Source organism: the organism of the source record quoted next, unplaced genomic scaffold (assembly GCF_019419815.1).
Source record: "Pyrus x bretschneideri cultivar Hongxiangsu unplaced genomic scaffold, Pyrus_bretschneideri_v1 Contig32, whole genome shotgun sequence".
NCBI lineage: Eukaryota > Viridiplantae > Streptophyta > Magnoliopsida > Rosales > Rosaceae > Pyrus > Pyrus x bretschneideri.
The window spans coordinates 3,797,603-3,809,389 of NW_025999635.1; the positions used below are offsets into that span (position 1 = coordinate 3,797,603).

The 11,787-nt window shown below is 40.3% G+C and overlaps 3 protein-coding genes across 5 annotated transcripts; 2 read left to right on the top strand and 1 right to left on the bottom strand.

Annotated features, from left to right (window-relative positions):
* Window positions 1-212: 212 nt before the first annotated feature.
* On the top strand, window positions 213-1,785 carry LOC103952814 (probable RNA-binding protein EIF1AD). Its single transcript, XM_009364501.2, has 4 exons — window positions 213-370; window positions 623-698; window positions 787-913; window positions 1,375-1,785. Exons 1-4 carry the CDS (start codon window positions 257-259, stop codon window positions 1,565-1,567), a joined length of 510 nt encoding a protein of 169 aa, XP_009362776.2. The 5' UTR covers window positions 213-256; the 3' UTR covers window positions 1,568-1,785.
* A 458-nt stretch (window positions 1,786-2,243) lies between these two features.
* On the top strand, window positions 2,244-6,598 carry LOC103952813 (uncharacterized aarF domain-containing protein kinase At5g05200, chloroplastic). The gene is given in 11 exon segments (XM_009364500.3): window positions 2,244-2,803; window positions 3,342-3,419; window positions 3,422-3,483; window positions 3,719-3,832; window positions 3,985-4,173; window positions 4,260-4,415; window positions 4,667-4,932; window positions 5,036-5,133; window positions 5,502-5,680; window positions 6,006-6,122; window positions 6,249-6,598. Coding segments are annotated over 11 exon segments (1,662 nt in total). The 5' UTR covers window positions 2,244-2,580; the 3' UTR covers window positions 6,429-6,598.
* Window positions 6,599-6,697: 99 nt separating this feature from the next.
* On the bottom strand, window positions 6,698-11,787 carry LOC103952812. Of its 3 annotated transcripts, none has more exons than XM_048590504.1 (4): window positions 11,421-11,787; window positions 11,066-11,267; window positions 10,601-10,626; window positions 6,698-10,510 (listed from the first exon to the last, which is right to left on the bottom strand). In XM_048590504.1, exons 2-4 carry the CDS (start codon window positions 11,184-11,186, stop codon window positions 7,070-7,072), a joined length of 3,588 nt encoding a protein of 1,195 aa, XP_048446461.1. In that variant the 5' UTR covers window positions 11,187-11,267; window positions 11,421-11,787; the 3' UTR covers window positions 6,698-7,069. The 3 variants fall into 3 exon arrangements, with proteins under 3 accessions (XP_048446461.1, XP_048446462.1, XP_048446460.1); XM_048590505.1 differs by having other exon boundaries at window positions 6,698-8,998; window positions 9,101-10,626; XM_048590503.1 differs by having other exon boundaries at window positions 6,698-10,626.

Here is an 11,787-nt window from a genome sequence, read left to right on the forward strand (position 1 = left end):
GCCTCTCGGTTTTTCTACAGTTTCTAGCATTTTGATTGGCCCGTTATATTTTCTTGGGTTACAGCCATTTATTGAATCCAGATAAAGTCGGTTAGGATAGTTACAAAAGGTCATCCAATTTCGCTCCGTAAATACATTGCAGTTAGTTACGTCATATCTTTTACCCCGAACGGCGCCGTTTCGGTACAATTTTAGGAAATAGGGTTTAAAGGCCGAGTCTTGATCAATTACTAGGGTTTTTAATTTGAGTCCCCAAATGAAAGGAGGAAGGAAGAATCTGAAGAGGGCAGTGGAGCAACAGAGCTTTACGCTCGAAGATGGTCACTCTGTAATGCAGGTGCTCTCTCTCCGCGGCTCGAATCTCATCGAGGTGGGCGCTTCTATTCCAATTCAATTTTAGGGTTTTTGGCCCGGAAATAAAAACCCTTTTAAAACCCTAAATCCCAAATCGTTCTCTTTGTGAAAATGCAGTAGTGGTTATCGATCAATTTGTAAAAAAATGATGTGGGTTTGGGCTAGTTTTTAGATTCAGATGCTGTAACAAAACAAAAATGTGAGCTTGGATTGCATAATGTGTTTAGAATTGCTGAACTTGCTTCTGATTCTGCTGTAATTGTTTAAGGTAATGGATGCAAAGGGAGAGAAATCTTTGGCGCTGTTTCCGGCCAAGTTTTCAAAGAGCATGTGGATTAAACGAGGTTGGTTTCCTATATACGTATCTCATTTCAACGTATTCTAGCAAATGTAGCCAAAAGGCGAAATTTTGAGTCGATTTTCGATTGGCAGGGAGTTATGTTGTGGTTGATGCAAGTGGGAAGGAGAAGGTTCTTGAATCTGGCAGCAAGGTGGCATGCATTGTTTCGCAAGTTCTATTTTACGAACAAGTACGAGTGCTGAAGAAATTGCCAGACTGGTGTGTATTCTCTTCCCATGCTAAGATTATTTGTCACTATCTCAACAAAAGGGCAGCTTGTGTTGCTTACACATTTAATAGTGCGATGACCTTTTTATGTTTCGGCTACTTCATATTGAACTTTGAAATGTCCCGCGAACAAACTCAATGTTTGCTCTGACTTTCTCTTTTTATGGTTAAGTGTATACTGATTCAGCATTGTATCACAACTTGAGAAAGCTGAAAATGTCAAAAAGTTTTGTTCTTATAAAATAGTAATCCACAAGCCACCGTAGTTTTGCGCATTGCACATAATTGTATTGAGGGATGGAAAAGGTTGCTCGTGGAAGTGTGGGTAAAATCTGTAGCCTTTGTGGCACTTCTTGTTTAACCCTTTAAGGTGTTTATGTGATCATAAGATTCTCAGTGTTGTTTTTAGTGATCTTTTGTTCCTTATATTTGCTTTTGCCGCCCAATTTCAGGCCAGAACTCTTCAAATCCGAAGTTTCAGACGGATGCGATGGAAATTTGCAGGGAGACACCTCCCAAAAAGAAGACAATGAGCTCGACGACTCAAGCGATGATGATGGACTTCCTCCACTAGAGGCCAATACAAACAGGAATAAACCAGCTGACTGGAAATCGGATACAGAATCGGATTCCGATTCAACATAAGTCAGATTAGGACTTTGAGTTCAGAAAGTGATTTTTGAGTAGTTCTGCAGTGGATGTAGATGAATCACCTGAAGTGAGGATAACAGTTCAAATTTTAGTCCAGAATTTTTGTTGGGTTGACTATGTATGTAATCTTGTATTCCAATACAATACACAGAATGTCCTAACTTTTATGATTGAAATTTTGGAACTGGACTTTAGGCCTCGGTGTCGTATCATTCGAGTATCCAATTTCGCATTTTTTCGTATTTTTCAAAACAATGAGTCCTAAGTAATTTAGTTACATTTATCGGTTTTGATATGAGCATCTCAAACACTTTCACATCTCCCAGAGATGTAATCATGTAAATATATACATTTTTATTTACAACTATCGACAAAAGATGAATAATTTACATTTAGTCATTGCAGAACGTTCTAGCTAAGAAAAATGGTAAAATGCCCATATCAATTTTTTTGCCCGTGTAATTGTATACGACCTTTGTTTTTTAAAGAAAACTAATGAAAAGTTCAAAAAAATTTTAGTTTTAATGAAAAATGATAAATAAAGATGTAGTGAATATTATCATATAAAGATAAAAATATGGTTTTCGTTAAAAATAAACAGTATCGAAAGTATTTCATTAAAATTTCTTTGTTTTTAACCACTGTGTCTCGGAGACAAATTGCACTTTAACAAAAATTGAAGCAGTTCCGGACTGGAGAGAAATCTAACGGAGGGTAAGAGGAGGTCTCAGAATGGCGCCAACAGGGAACAGCCTAGCCACGTGGCGTCCTCCCTTTCACTTACAACTCGTTTAACGTTACACAGAAATGCAAAGGATTTTTCTTGTTCTTTTTTTCTCTCTCAGCGATGACGGAGGGACTGAGACGGAGATAGTAGTTAGCGGACACTCGCAAGCTGACAGAGACGAAGAGCAATTGTCAGAACCACGTCGTGAAGGTTTCCAAATGCCAAGCTCCGATTTCACTTCCTGAAATTTTAATATTTTCGTTGTTGTGGAAGTGAAGAGATGGCTGTGGCGATGGTCTCAGCCGTGAGAGGCGGTCGTTTGCCGTCACTGCACCATCATCACCGCCGTCAGATGATTCTAAGCTCCACGTCGTCGTCGATTATTGGTAGTTGGGGTTCGTTAAAATCATTGAAGCAGCTCATTTGCAGCTCAAACTCAAAGGGTTTCACTCTCTTTGCCCGTTACTCACAAACTCAGGATCTTTACTCCTCCCGCCTTCAAGGTGCTTAATTTCTCTCTCCCGGTAACTTTTGGATTTTGGGTTTGCATTTTGGATTCTGGGTTTATCTCAAGCTTAAATCTTTATTTGATTTATGGGCTTTTTTTTTTCTAATAATTTATTTGTTACCTATATGAACATGAATAGTAGATTATACTTCTGGTAATGGTTATACTCTGGTCACATTGATATTTTGAATCATGAAGTTGCGAACTTCTCAGTGTTTTGCTTGATGGGTACCTCGAAAGATGTTCATTTTTTCACTTCTTTGAGTGAGTGATTGGCTGTTGCCTTTTCATGGACATGCAGAAGTGAAACTTAGGTGTAAAAACTGTTGAAGTAGAAGTACAACTCCTCTGTTTGGCATGCAGTTATCAATTAATTGCATCACCTCTCAGAATGGGAAGGAAACTTTGATTTACGCCTTTATTTAGACCTTGTCATGAGCATCTGTGTTCTTTAGGCTTGAATTCTTTTCTTTCTTGATCACTCTATTCGTTTGAGGTTTTAAGCTGAAGCTGAAATTTCATGCTGTTACCAGATAGGTTTGAAGACTTGCCTAAACTGGTGGAGGACATTCTCCAAACATCAGTAAGCACAGGTCCACATGGCGCTCTTAGGATGTCCAAGGTATTCAGGCGTTTATTGGGGTTGGTGGGGAGTGGCTTGCCGATGTATCAAAGGTAACAGGAACTGCTTGCTTGGCTTTCACCTTGTTCAATTGTCAATTGGTATAGTTCTTGAAACGGCTCAATGGAAAAATGCGTTTATATAGCCAAGTCCAATAACTTGGGATTAAGACTTCACTCAGTTGAGTGTTCTGTTAACACCTAGGCATTCATTAATACTGACCCTTTTATCTGAATAAGCAAACTCTTCAAGAGCATACTTGTAAATGACCCTTCCTTTTGTTTGTAGTCAGCAAACTCATCTGCTGGATTACCAACCCAACTGCAGCTTGGATTGCTGTCCCCCCTTTATTTGAGGAAAATGTTTGAGCGCATGGGGGTGACCTACGTTAAGTTGGGTCAGGTAACTCTTGTTGTATTCTTGTTTATTGATCGCCACTCCATAACTTTATTCATTATATCCATTGTAAATTAGCAAAAGATTATTATTTTACTTTTCTATCTTTGTTCATTCAACGTACACAATCACTATGCTATGCTACTTACAAATGGTAGTTCATTGCATCTGCTCCAACATTGTTCCCATCAGAATATGTCGAAGAATTTCAGAACTGCTTTGACAGAACTCCTGCAGTACCCTTTGCGGAGATTCAAGCAATCTTGCATCAGTAATTGGGGAGACCAATTGAAAGCGTTTATGACTATGTCGACCCAACCCCACTCGCTTCGGCCTCGATAGCACAAGTTCTTTTCTCTTCCTATCAAATTTCTCATGTTCCTCAAACCATTCGCTAAGCTTAGGAATAAGAATTGTGATGTATTTTGTTTAGGTTCATGGTGCAAGGCTAAGAGGCTCCGAAGAAGATGTATTAATAAAGATCTTGAAACCTGGAATAGAAGATATGTTGGTTGCCGATCTCAATTTTATCTACGTTGTTGTCTGCATTTTGGAATTCTTGAATCCTGATATAAACCGCGCTTCATTGGTATGTGCACATAAATTTCTGCATATGCAACAAATGACTTTAACACTTATATTGGATGACAGGTATAAGCATAGTAAATATTTTCATACTCTTAGAAATAATTTACACTGCTAGTTTCTTCAGTTACAACTTACAAGTTATATTCTCCGAAAGCATAACATCTTTGGGATGATGTCAGCATCTTTGGTTCATATGTTGGAAAATGATGGAAGATAGAAGTTTCCATTGTAATCTGTTCATCGTTTCAGTAGGTTGGTATTGTGCAAGATATACGGGAGTCCATGCTTGAAGAAGTTGATTTCTACAAGGAGGCTGCAAACGTTGAGTCCTTTAGGAGATATTTAGAAGCTATGGGACTCACAAGGCAGGCTACGGCTCCAAAAATGTATCACCAATGCAGCAGCAAACGAATTTTAACAATGGAGAGGCTGTATGGAATTCCTCTTACTGACTTGAACAGTATAAGTTCCTTTGTCTCTAATCCGGAGACCAGTCTCATAACTGCCCTTAATGTGTTGTAGGACTAGAATATTTTATCCACCATTCATGTGCTTGTAGTTTTTGTGTTCATTTATTTGTCAAATTTTTACCTCGTCGTTTGGTATGAAATGTCTCTGTAGGTTTGGCAGTTTGCTTGCCTGTGAAAGCTTCCATGCAGATGTGCATGCAGGCAATCTTTGGTTGCTGCGTGATGGCCGCATTGGGTTTCTTGATTTTGGTATAATTGTACTCATTGCTGTACTTATAGTTGTGATTGTCGTCGGTTTCTTTCAATGTTTCAGTTGTTTATACAATCTCCACAAATATGACTTAAGGTTTATACTTTATCTACTGTGCAGAAAAAAGGATCGAGTAAAGATATCGATATTTTTTTTTGTCAGTGTATAATGTATATCTTTGTGGACTTGGTAATTGTCTGTTCTTTAACAACCGTGCATAGTCCCAATATGCAGTACCTACCATTTGCTTGATAGTTTTAGAAGTACTCTGTATTTGTCCACCGTTCAAATGTTATTGACGTTATTTTTTTGGTTTGTTGCCTTTCAGTTATGTGAAATCATTCTTGCGTTTGACTTAAATTTACAGGAATCGTTGGCCGTATATCTCCAAAAACATGAGGTGCCATGGAAATCTTTCTGGCGTCAATTGCAACTGAAGAATATGAATCAATGGCATCCGCACTGATTGAAATGGGTGCTACAGGCACAAATGTTGATGTTAAGGCTTTTGCAAGTGACTTGGAAAAGATGTTCTCGTCAATAAAGGCAAGCATTAAACTCATGAGTTTGGTAATTGTGTTTTGCTTTCCAAATAGGGTTATCTTTTTGGTCTGCACTTCTCCTGGGACAATTTTGGAGCTGAGGGGAAATAATGTTTCGCAGAACGGTGCAGCCAAAAGATAACTTTTTTTTTCCTTGCCTGTAAATATTCCATTGCAGAAAAGAATGCTGCCTAAAAGAGCTGTGCTGTGCCATAGCTAGAAAATACCGAATTTAGAATATAGAACGGAAGTGGCATAGCTGTTTGTTTGAATCTGAAACAAGCTTATTGATAGCAATCACATTCCTTCTAACAATTCCTCATGTGCAGGATTTGGATACAGAAGTAGTCATAGCAACTGCCAGGGAGCCATCTACAAATGCAACCGCTGTCTCAGCAAATCTAGTTGTTGATGAGAGACAAATGAATGCACTTTTTCTCGATGTGGTAAGCCGTTGACTCCCTTTTAGGTTTACATGCCAGCATTATATATCGGTACTACCGCAGCATATGCCATCATTTTTTTAACTAATTGTTCCGATGTCATGAGCTGCTTGCATGCTCTTATTTCAGATTCGGGTTAGTGAATCATATGGATTGAAATTTCCTCGAGAGTTTGCACTTCTCCTGAAGCAGCTTTTGTATTTTGACCGGTACACCCGTTTGTTGGCCCCGGACTTGAATATGCTCCAAGACCAAAGGATTTCCATCGCTTCTAATCGGAGAACCAACTACAGGAACGATTTCAGATGAACCTAGGAAGTGCAGATGCAGCTTCTGGTAAGTTGTGTAAATATAAATAAAAAGTACTCCTGCATTCGGGGTTACATTCAATAGAAACAATGTCGAGAACAAGAAACAGATTGTAATCTAATACTTTACGAAAGCAAAGCATGTATGGTTTTACGTAGGAATTGATCATATGGGATCCTTCTCCTCTTTGATAACTGCTACTAGAAGCAAACAAGGAACCATATAATTGCACTAGATGTGTTATTTTTTTTGTCAAATTGCAAAGGATATGTTGCATATGAACAAATAAATCAAATAGTAGTCTGGTAAACATGTACATACACACAACAATCGAAAGCTTGATTTCTACATATAACATATACTCACTTGTGGGATACTATATCAGAAAGAACGAAAGGGAAGTCCTTTCGCGAAAAAATTCCAAGTCCTAACATGTAGATATGGCAAAAACAAAGCAGTGTCTGTCGTCGAATCACTTCCGGGAAACCTTTGCTTCCGTCAGGGCTCTATCCACTTTATCCAACATTGCAATGCTTCAGGGTCCGGTGAGTGAGACGAAGAAGCTCTTCCGTTTGAGGAAAACCCTCGGGAGCTTCATATAATCATACTCTGAGGAATCTGTTAGTTACTTGGGTTCAAAGTTATCTGTGCAATGGGTATGAGCTTCTCCCTGTCCGAGATGTTCCAGACCCTCTAATCACTAGGCTTGGCGAAGCGTAGCCCATGAGTCGATGAAGTGGTGAACTCGACTTTGCTGGCAGCTCTTCGATTTCTGAGGATAACGACGGTCTTGCTGACACAAATGTTACAATTGGATTCTTATCTTTGTTCTGAGGCTCTCTCAAAGCAAGCTTCTTCCTCTCTCTCATTGGATCCAATGAATTATGTGACATATTTTGGTCCTCTGAATCACCTTGGGGAGAGTTGGAGGGTGCAAAAGCTCCAGGATCACCGTCAGAAGAGTAACTATGGTAGTAAGAGGGTCCATAACCATAATCATCAGAGCATGAAACAGGATCCGCATGGTGAGCCAAGTTACTGCCATTAGCGGCAGCATTATAGTCGCCAACTTCACTCAGAGGGGCTATAGCATTCTGTTCGTAGGGGACAATATGAGCTCTCTTTTGGAGCGAAAACTTGAGCACCTCCGAACAAGCCCCACATCGAAGTCTATGGTATCTCCTTTTGAAAAGGAGAAAATCTGCAGGTATCTGCAGCAGTTCTGAGCAGTTGTAACAAGTTATGATTGGGGCTCCACCTGCTATGGGGCGGAAATGTCGTTTAGCCAAACGTTGTGTCTCTCTGTAAAGCTTCTTCGCATCATGCCTTTGGTGCCTCAGATCATCAGACATTGTTTCATGGCCCCAAAGAGGAGAATCAGATCCCATATACCGTTCAGGAGTTCCCATATACCGTTCAGGAGTTGAAGGACGAGACTTGTCATAGGATGTCCAGCAACTGTGACCAGGGTGAACCCTACATAACCTGTTGTTGCTGCAACGAACGGGTTGAGACAATGGTGCTGAGCACTGCCAGTCTTGGGGGCCATAATGCAAATATGAAGAATCAGGTTGGTGCCTGCTGGTTGTTGCCTGACTCGAGAAAGGTATGCGCATGTTTTTGCGGTGGTGCTGGGGGGGATAGAGGCTGCCTGGCCTGTGTCTTCTCGGATACCTCTGATAGTTTGGATCATGATAGAGTTCCTTCTCGAATGCCTCATAGCTACGGTACTGGGGCATGTTCTTCTCCTTCCAAGTGGCTCCTCCGGCAACCCTTCCACTCGCCTTTCCATTCAAACTGTTAACTTGATCCTGCAGTTCATAAACCATTCTCAATAGTGTCATCTTGTCCTGTTCAGCCTCCACAGACATTTCAGATGATTGGTAGCCTGAATTGTGCTGGTACTCATTATGGAGTTGACTTGTAGGGCCTCCATTTTCGTATCCACCTTGGGAAACTCTTCGAGGGAAAGCCATCCTATACATAGATTCATCACTTTGCAATCTGTTCCAATCTCTGCTTGGATGACCTTGTCTTCTAGGCGGCAGTGATGCATCTTGATCCCGCTTTCTGTATCTCATGGCACGATCATTCTTCATGGGCAAATTTGACCAGGGATCCCTTGGTTGATGTTGCAATCCTGAATCTTTATTCATCATGCTACTTGCCATGAATTTATCCCATCTGGTTCGTTCTTCAGAATGAAAAATATTTGAACGTGCAGTTCGGTTGAGGTACTGATCATCCATGCCATCATAAGAAGAAACACTGGCATCATAAGCATGATGACTTCTATTTGCTGGGGACTTTGACAGATCTCTTGGTGCACCGCTACGATCAATGCTGGGGAAGAACTCCGTATTTTCAAATACATCAGGAGACCTTACATGATCAAAGCCATTGGAAAAAGCACTATTCTGAGGTTCCTCCAGTTGTCCATCAGGAGAAGATGTCAGGGAATCCAATGAAACGCTTTCCCTTGCCGGCATATGAACAGTAACTCTCTTTTCAAATGCATCAGGAGACCTTACGTGATCAAAGCCAATGGGAACACTGTTCTGAGGTTCCACCTGTTGTCCATTAGGAGAAGATGTCAGGGAATCCAATGAAACGCTTTCCTTTTCCGGCATATGAGCAGTAACTATATTTTCAAATGCATCAGGAGACCTTACATGATCAAAGCCATTGGGAACACTATTCTGAGGTTCCTCCTGTCGTCCATTAGGAGAAGATTCAAAGGAATCCGATGAAATGCTTTCCCGTACGGCTGTATGAGCAGTAACAATTGAACTACTTCCCCTCGCATCTCCTGGATTTACAGTATTTGAGTTCTGGAAATCAGAATCAATCTCCTTGTTGATGTCTACCTCCACATTTGTTTCTCCTAAAGGTGAGCTCCCATCATTTGTTAATACTTCTGCACCTTTTTGTGTTTTTGGTAATGTCTCCTTAACTTCATCACTTGCAAACTCAGTCGATGAACAAAATTCACTGGAAACTTCAAGTTGCTCACTATCAAAATCACGAGAATCATTTCGATCACTCTGATTATATTGGTCTTCATTTGGTAAGTTTATATCTCCAACTTGTTCACGACCACAATTTTCAGAAGACTTATCAGGATCCTTCATACTGGTTTGATCTGAAGTGCACTCTCCTGAATCTTGAAGAGTAGCCCCATGACTTGAGCTGCCAAATTCTTGGTATTCAGAAGACTTGATTTCACTCTTGTTATTGTCTTGTTCTGAGAAGCATTTTCCCGAGTCAGGAAAAGTTGCCTCAGGACTTGAGCTGCTAAACTTGTTGCCTTCTGAAGACTCAACCATATTGCTTTCGTTGTTTTGGTCCGGTAGACATTCTCCCAAGTCAAGATAAGTAGCTTTTGGACTTGAACTGCTAAATCTGTTGCCTTCTGAAGACTTAATCTGATCCTTCTCATTGTTTTGGTTGTCCGATAAACATTCTCCTGGAAAAGTAGCCTCAGGACTTAGGCTGCTAGATTCATAACCTTCCGAAGATTTACTCTGGCCCCTCTCATTGTTTTGGTCTGAAGAGGATTCTCCTGACATCAAAAGACTTGCATTATTACTTGAAGAGCTCAATTCTTTGTCTTCGGAAGACTTATCTTCACTCTTCTCATTGTTTTGGTCTGAAAGGGACTCTCCTGGGTTCGAGAGACTTGCATTATGAGTTGAGATGCTAGACTCTTTGTCCTCGAAAGCCGCATCTTTTCTCTTCTCGTTGTTTTGGTCCGAAAAGCTTTTTTCTGAGTCAACAAAAGTAACTGTACGAGTACTTGAGCTGATAGATTCGTTGCCTTCTGAAGATTTACTCTCATGCCTCTCATTGTTTTGGTATGGAAGAGCTGCATTCTGACTTGAGATGCTAGATTTCTGTTCTTCGGAAGGCTTGTCTTCATTCTTCTCGTTGTTTTGTTTCGAAAAGCAATTTCCTGATTCAGGATAAGCAGCCTTAGGAGTACTTGAGGTGCTAGACTCGTTGCCTTCGGAAGACTTACTCTGATCCCTCTCATTGTCTTGGTCTGAAGAGCATTCTCCAGATTCAGGAAGAGTTGCATTGCAACCTGAGCTTCTGGATTTTTTATCTTCCGAACCATGATCCAAACGAATCCTCTGAGCTGCCTCAGTGTCATTTACGCTAGCGCTCTTGCTTTTCAATCCATTTATTCGACTTTTCGCTGCATTCAGAAGGATAGTTTAGGAAACTAATCCGAATCATAAACCAAAAATCCAAATCTATAAAACGCCACAGATGAAAAAAGGAGGAGCTCAATTACTCAGAACGTGAATCAACAGACAGAACATGCAATTTCATATACTAAACAAATTAAGCAATCCAAGAACACAACTAAGTCTTTTAATCTATTAGCAATTCAGAATTTTTTTTATCTTAATCCTGCAGAAAATCTCGCTTACAGGGTCAGGCCAGTTGGCCAGGCCCTGCACCCAAGTTTGAATCCCCCAGCCCATAAACTGTAGTAGTTTAGAACAGATTATCGCGTTATCAATTAAAATATCGCAGAAAACCTCAGTAGTATGGCATTGTTTACAGTGAGAAATGAATTAGACAAGAAAGTGGATAGCAAATTAAATTAGTGGGATGATTTGATTTAATACCTTGGAGAGTGACGCCACATCCGCCACACTTGTAGACCGGAATTTCGGGCAACTCCGCAAGAAGCAGCCGGCATTTCGGACATCGAACCAGTCGAACTTTTGTTGTCAATTCAGGAGACATCTTTGTCCAGCACAAACAAAAGGGCTTACAGTTCCAACAAAAAAGTCTCGAACTTTGAACTTATTGAACTCCAAACACCATCTGAATGCAATCAAAACATGTTTCTGGCATCAGAACAAAAACTAACTCTCCAAAAAAACAAAATTAGATCCATGAAATAACAAGAAGAACGACAAAAAAACATAAAAACAGGAAATTCTGAACCAGAATTTGAAGAAATTAAGGAAGCGGTACCTGAACGAAACAGAAGTGAAACTTCAGAGAGATCCGAGAGAGAGAGAGAGAGAGAGAGAGAGAGAGAGAGAGAGAGGCAATGGATTTGTTGGGGTGTTTGGTTTTCGAGAAATGGGTGAAGAAGGCAAAGGCAAAGGGAGTTATTTGGCAAAAATGTTGAAAAAAATAAATAAATAACTAATGGCAAAGCTCCTCAAAGTCTTTGGGAGTGTGGAAAAGTGTAAGTCTTTGATTTCCAAACAGAGGAATTTGATGATGGAGGATTTGGAATTGGTCTTTTTTTCCGTGGCAAAGAAGCTTCTATCTGTTCAGACCACGGCTTACCGTCAGAAACACGGCCAAGCTCAAAGACTTAGAGAGAAGAGAG